Source organism: Rosa rugosa, chromosome 2 (genome assembly GCF_958449725.1).
Source record: "Rosa rugosa chromosome 2, drRosRugo1.1, whole genome shotgun sequence".
NCBI classification, from domain to species: domain Eukaryota; kingdom Viridiplantae; phylum Streptophyta; class Magnoliopsida; order Rosales; family Rosaceae; genus Rosa; species Rosa rugosa.
The window spans coordinates 51,995,717-52,002,964 of NC_084821.1; the positions used below are offsets into that span (position 1 = coordinate 51,995,717).

Genomic DNA, 7,248 nt, shown 5'->3' on the forward strand with positions numbered 1-7,248 from the left:
TTGATGGACGTCAAACTACCAATTTTGGAGGTATATGAATAAAACACTCTAAAAAAAAGTTTTTATTGATATTATTGGATTATGGGTATTATGGGAAAATTAGGGAGGTATCTACGTAAGTAAGTTTGAGGTCTATTAAGTGGGGAAGTCTAAATACTAATTTTAGAGCTATGAATAGAAGCTCTCATTGTCAAAAACATAGCTCGATACAAATGAGTAACTACACAATTTGCGATTTAACTTATTTTTTGCTGACATAATCTTCAATTGGTAATGGTGAATTAAGAACCTAATAATACACAATCACCTTCAATAAGTTGTATCCTAGTATCAAACTCAATAATCCAGTTATCCAGATCAGCTGAAGCTGACTTCAGTTACAGTTACTTGGTGAAAAGTGCCACTTCCATATAAACCAATAAAACCAGGTCTCAATATTGAAGCTTTTGTTGTTTTCTCAGCACTTGGCGGCAACTTAAAAAAATGGCTACCTGCTTTGTCTTCAACCTTTCAACTTCTCCAAAACCCCCTACTCCACTCCCTCCTAAACCCACTTAAACTCCAACAACACGAACCCGATACCCGAACCCAAATCCAAACCCCTTAACCAAAGCTCATCATCACCGGCCCTTCCAAGCTCTCCGGCCATGTACCCATCAGTGGCTCCAAGAACTCAGCCTTGCCCATTCTCGCAGCTACCCTTTGCTGCGCAGGCACTTCAGTCATTCACAATGTGCCCAATTTGTCAGATACTAGCACAATGGCTTCTGTCTTAGCCTCTCTGGGTGCTAAAGTTGAAGTTTTTGATCAGCGAAATCATGGTTAACACTTAACACTGTGGGATTACATATGTTGAGCCTAATTCGGATGAGATTCGGAAGATCCGAGGTGGGTTTTTCGTTCTTTGGCCGCTGGTAGCCCGGTTCGGTGAGGCTGTGGTTGCATTACCCGGTGGCTGTGACATTGGTGCTAGACCGGTGGACCTTTACATTCGGGGTCTTCAAGCTCTTGGTGCTGTTGTGGAGATGAAGTAAGTTTCTTCCTCTTTGCTTTAGCCGATTTCAGAAATGTACTTGGCTTTGATGCATCTGCTAGTTCCATAGAAATGCTCACAGAATTTTGATTAAGATTTGCATGAGATTAAGCATATATACTGGAGATTGTATGGTCACTTTATGATGAATTAGTTGACTTGAACTTTTATGAATTTTGATTGTGTTGCAAAAATTTGTGCTACTGTTAGGAGTGGTACTAGATGGACTATTTTGAAGAATTGGGGTAAGAGTAGTAATGTAGTATGATATGCGTGGCGACACTGGTGTGTGATTTTCTAACTACATTGTGTAGAAGTATAGCACATTTAGAACTGACTTACTCAATACTGTTATGGATGGTTATGCTGTTGTTCAAGCTATTTCCATTTTAGGTATTTTTCATTGTCAGATCCAGCAGTACCTTGCTTATAATATGATGAGTCAGTAAAGGAAACAAACTGGAGGGGTGATTTCTTTTTCTGTTTTTCTTTCTTTTTATCTCCCAAGTCCCATGTAAGGAATGAAACCATGTGTTACTGTGGTAGATAGGTCACAAATTTCATCTCTTGAAGGTGTTTCCCTCGAAGCAAAGCATATTTTCTTTATTAATCAGCAGATTGGGACAGAATGTGTTATGAATCTTATGATGATAACATACCCTCTCATGATTTTTCTTTCTGATAACCATCCTACGGAGCATATCTTTTTCTGTTAACCATCTCAAAAAGCATATCTCACTGTGAACCATTTCAATTTTATATAGTGAGTGTCCACCATCTTCAATAATTTTCAACTTTTTTGTCAGGAACTGCTTTTGTAGTGCTCGGAGTTCACTGTTCTAAATGTTCTTATTAGTGTTTAGATACTGGATGATGCAACAGCTAGATGCTTTGATATTCATTATACCATTGATCAAAACATTTGGGGTTTAAAGCTCTCTCTCTCTCTTTTTTTGTTTCTCCAAAGCTCATTACATTTAAGTCGTGAATCGATATGGCTATTAGACTCCTTTCTTCCTGTGCAGGAGTAAAATTTCTCCTTCACAGGAGTTCAGGAGGTCCATGGGGAGTTGCCGCACTAAATTTAACATAATTTCTGTATTCTCCCTTCTGTGTTTTGAATTGATAAAGTGCCTTCTTTTAACCACCAAGGTTTTAATTTCAGATATCTTTGATGTCTTACACAGTTACACTGTACTTGCCACGTATTACATGGCCCATGGGGTGCTACTAGTGCATTCTTAAAAGAGAGACCACTTGCTAAATGTTCATGTGAATTAAACTCTCTGGTTTATGTGGCGTGTGAGATGATGAATTATAGTTACACTTGTATATAGTTTTTGTCTCGAAAAGAGACTAAGATGCCATCTAAGGTTGAAGGTATAACGTAAGCACATTTATGTTGTTAAATTACCGCAAACCAGTTACAAGTACAAAATTAAATTGCTAATCTCAGCTATGGCAGCTTTGGCAAATTTTTATGTTAGTGACTGTTATTCTACATGACTTGCCTGTTTCCTTAGTCAGTAACACTTGTTTTTATGATTAACCCATAGTAAAGTTTAGCCAATTGCATTGGTATTCAACTATTTACATGGTCTATCATCTATGAATGGTGAGATGAGTTGATCAAGTAAATTTCTGTGATACACAGGGATGGCAAAGTTCAGGCATATGCATTAAATGGAAGAGGATTGGTTGGGGGAAGTTTCCAACTTGATTACCCTAGCGTTGGGGCAACAGAAACCCTTCTGATGGCTGCATGTATGGCTGATGGAACAACTATACTGTCCAGTGTTGCCAGAGTATGATTAGTGAATCTCTCTGAAGTTTTTATTTCTGATTGTGATGATAATGGAAAATGTTCAAGTGTTTTTGTTTGCTGTCTAATGGATTTTATTAAGTGACCTGTTTTCGGACTTTTCGACAACATTTAACCACAGGAACCAGTGGTTGATCTTGCTCGATTTCTGACTAAAAGTGGGGCCTGTGTGGAAGGAGCAGGAAGCAACAAAGCTTGTCATCAAGGGAAAATCTCATTTTCATGGTTGTAAATGTACTATTGCACCTGATCGTATTGAAGCAGGCACGTTTTTGCTTGCTGCAGCTATTGCTCGCTCATTCATTTCAATTTCACCTGTCATTCCTTCCCAAGTTTCCTGTCTGATGCAAAAACTCTTGGCCGCTGGTTGCAAAATAAGGCAATGCTCTCATGATACCTTGGAAGTATGTTAAATTGTTTTATAAATAGCTTTGGTCCCATTTTGTTTGCTCTGCTTATCTGCCTCTTGTGGTAATTTAATTTCATGCTGTGGTATATTTCATTATTACTTCAGTTTCAGCAGTGTCTCAAAGTGGTGAGAATTTGCGAGGTTTTGAGGTTAAGACAGGGCCATTCCCCGGGTTTCCTACAGATCTCCAACTGTAAACAATGGCCCTGCTAACCACGTGCAATGGTTTAAGTCCTGTAGAAGAGTATGTATTTGAAAAGCGCATGGCAAATGGTATGTGGTATATACTGTGTGCATTCGCATTTGTATTTTATATGCAGATTCTCAATTAATGAAGGTGTGGATCATTGAGGGTTCATGATCTTATTAGCCACATAGTATGCACGTGTCCATGCATGTTTGTGTCTGTGTACATGCATACATACATAATAAACACACATAATGAGGCATTAAGGTGTGTACATCTATGTTGTCGAGTCTTGTTCTAAACCCTTACACTGTCTCCAGTTTTTCTTTTATAATTGGTTTTTGATAGTTTTAAAAAAGAGTACAAGGAGGAAATACTTCTTATCCCCTGTATTCTTTTATAGACATTCCTTCTTTGTTTTTCTGTCTGGAAAGATGATAATATTTGTTACAAATGACGCTACTTGCATTGACCTATTGACCTATTGTCATACATGTTCCCTGCTTTATACTAGTAAACGAACTGCGGAAGCTTGGAGCAAAAATTCAAGTCTGTGCAAGCTCTGCTCTGGTTTTCGGGAAAGATAATAGAAGGTATGCAAAATCCTTTAAAATATTTCTCTTAATTTTATTTATTTTCTTACTGTTTTCTCTTCTTTTTCAATTGGAAACTAAATGGCGCTCTAATGGTTTCTATTCTGCTGGCAGTGGTTTGTCTGGTTCCTGCCTTGCTGCAACTGACCTCAGAGGTGGGATATCATTGGTATTAGCTGCATTGGCTGCAGAAGGTACTACTGAGATCAGCGGTGTTGCTCATATTGACCGTGGTTATGAGAATGTAGATACAAAAATTCATATGCTGGGATACAAAAATTCATATGCTGGGAGCCGATATCAAAAGATTAACGGCCCCTGCTTCTTCCTAGTGGAACAAGTACATAATTCTTCCCATTATAATTTCTTATCTTTCTGGACGATTGGACCCATTGTGACTGACGAGGATTTTGACAAAACTACTCTTTCGCTTGCTAAATATCGTGTTTCAAAGCCAGGCTAAGAATGGGTTGTGAGACAGGTGACAGGGCTATACATACACATCAGAGTGAAGAAGATTCTAAGATGGTTATAGTAGTGTCACAGGTTAAAGGTCCTTAGTTTCTTCATAGCTGTACAGTGGAAACCCCCAAACCTACATCATTCAAGGCTTCATCACCCTTCTCCATATAAGCCCATTCACAAATTCGATCTCAAGTTCAGCTATTGACAAAGCTGTATTTTTGGGAGATAGAGGTGCCTGCACATCCTTGATCTATTTTCTTTGTTGCTTTTCAAACATTTCTTCAACTTTGTTTCTCTTCTCGTGTTCATGCTCTTATAATTTTTTTTCAGTTTCGGCCTAATGTTTGTTGAATTATTCTCCTGTCCAGGAGGAATTTGGTTAGGCTTTAGAGTGAAATTGCTCTCCTACAAATTCTTCTGGCTGACTTCAACCTCCCATAGAAGACTCTTCATTTGAGGATTTGGTGATGAAGACTATCAACTTTGTTCTGTTTTTGTACGTTTCAGTGCTTCGTCTTAAAAGTTTAGAAGATTATGGAACAATTACCGTTAGTTCTATTACTCTTGCAAGTACTGCTTGTCCTATTTCTGCTTTAAGAAGATCAACACCTCCTCGAACGATTAGTTCCTGTTCTGACGCCCTTGCTTGCAAAGTTCTTACCTCCTCATCCTGAAATGGCATTGTCTAGGAAAAGCCAAAAGGATTTCAAGGAAATTGAGCTTAGCAAACCTCAGCTGATTCAGAGTGAGACTTGTATATAGTTGGTGAAAAGTTGTTGGTTACAGAAGCTAACTCGTATCTCTTTAATTTATGGTGCCGCCAGTTTAAGAGCAAGTCCAACCAAAGGGCAAAGAATTAAGGTTTAAAGAACATGGCATGGATTGCAATCAATTTGAGTGAATATACACTAGTAACTTGTGAGAAAAACGAATTATGAGGTGAAAAGATGATTGATACCCTGATCCCAACATGTGCAGTAACAGACATCTTCAAACACATCCATTGCCTTCTTCTCAAATCATTATTGGAATTGATGTTTTTGTTAGATCCAACTTGTTGATATATCAATATTGTTGATTGATTTGACTTTAAGACTTAAAAGTAACAACTATTGCTACTTACAGAAAGATAAGTAATCTCAGATAACAAATGACATTAATTGTTGGGTTTTTATGGCAATTAACCATAAGATGAAACTTTTATAACTCATATAGTCATATTATTAGTTGAAGAAGAAGATACAACAAGGGGGGCGTAAAGCCTAAATCCCGTCAACAATTACATATATTAATTCTGGTAGAGATCGACAGCAAAAAAGAGAAAAAAATATTAACTAAAATGCTAAGTACTCAAAATCTGAACAAGAAAATCATTCCATTCACCCTCTTCCATGGTATATGGCTGCTCATCCTCCACTAGCTCCCCTATAAAAGAGTTGGGCCAGTTTGCACCAACCATAACATCACTCAAGTTGCCTCCATACAGATCGACTTCCCCTGGTGTCAAGATACCCTCTTCAGCTGGCATTTGCTCATGCACCTGATTTTTATCTTGGTGAGAGTTATGGCCACTCATTAATTCATTAGCTGAAAATGTTGGTATCTGCCCCAAATTTTCTTCCCAGCTTGGTTGAGGTTCAGCTGGCAGCAAGAATTGTTGTTGATCATACCATTTTTCTAGCTGAGCGAAATCCAATAATGATGGTGATGGTGCTGGCACATTATCATGAGTGCATGGCCGTTTCGCTTGCGGCTCCGATTCAGGATCGGTGTTGACGATGGAGATTGGCACATTATCTTGGAGCATCTCATGATTCTCTTCTTCTTGCCTTAATTTTCTCTTCTTCTTCTTTTCCGGTAGTATATCATTCTTCCTAAGTAAACAAAGAGAGTATTCATTCTTATTTACTTGTTGTTTCTTGTGCAGGAGTTGCGAATCATCAAGTTCGAACTCGTACATGATCCAGCGACCATGATGCACAGAGCTGGTATTCTTGTAGGTGTAGGTTTTCTTGAAACCAAGAAGAGTAGTTGTTGGCTGCCGATTCTGATCATCAAGAAGATATATCTCCTTGGCTGCGTCCAGGCCTTTCCATGAACCACTCCCAACTTTTCTCCTTATACGCGAGGCTTTTGCACTCACCTTCTTCTTTTTGGTAAAGAAGTAGAGATCTTTGTTCCTTCTCAAGTCGTTTGCCCTTGTTGCTTCATATCTTTCCCATATATTCCAAGGTTCTTGCTCACCATAAAGATCCAACTCGCAAATAAGGGCTTCTTTTCCGGGTACCTCCTCTCCATTCACCTTGGGTTTAAGGTAGTACATGAGCAGTTCATCTTCCATGGGGCAAAACCTTTGGCCCGGAAGAAGCATATAGCCACCCTCACCCTCCATTAATGGATCGGAAGTTAGTTGTTTCTGCTGGGTCTTTTTAAAGAAAACCTGAAACTGAATATCGTCGACCTATTCAACTTGAGAAAACCTAAAGAGATCGAGAGTGAACTGGGACTCACTGCTAAAAAAGATTGGTGCCCTAATTTCTCTGCGGATGAAATTTAGAAACTAAGGACTTGTGGAAACCACTATGAAGTAGGGTGAATTTATAGAAACTCAAAACTTGATCGCCAAGAACCGACTTTGTAGGACGTGGACCAATCAGATTCCAATAAATGGCTTTTTAGAAAAAAAGAAAAAAAAACCTAGAAATTGATATGGGCACCCAGAGGCACCCAATCGGATTT

At 38.6% G+C, this 7,248-nt stretch overlaps 1 protein-coding gene and 1 pseudogene across 1 annotated transcript; one reads left to right on the forward strand and one right to left on the reverse strand.

Moving 5' to 3' along the window:
* Positions 1–483: 483 nt before the first annotated feature.
* LOC133730961 (uncharacterized) lies at positions 484–4,318 on the forward strand (annotated as a pseudogene).
* A 1,533-nt stretch (positions 4,319–5,851) lies between these two features.
* Positions 5,852–6,901, reverse strand: LOC133730962 (NAC domain-containing protein 2-like). Its single transcript, XM_062158454.1, has one exon. The coding sequence runs from the start codon at positions 6,899–6,901 to the stop codon at positions 5,852–5,854; it is 1,050 nt and encodes a 349-aa protein (XP_062014438.1).
* Between the last annotated feature and the right edge of the window lie 347 nt (positions 6,902–7,248).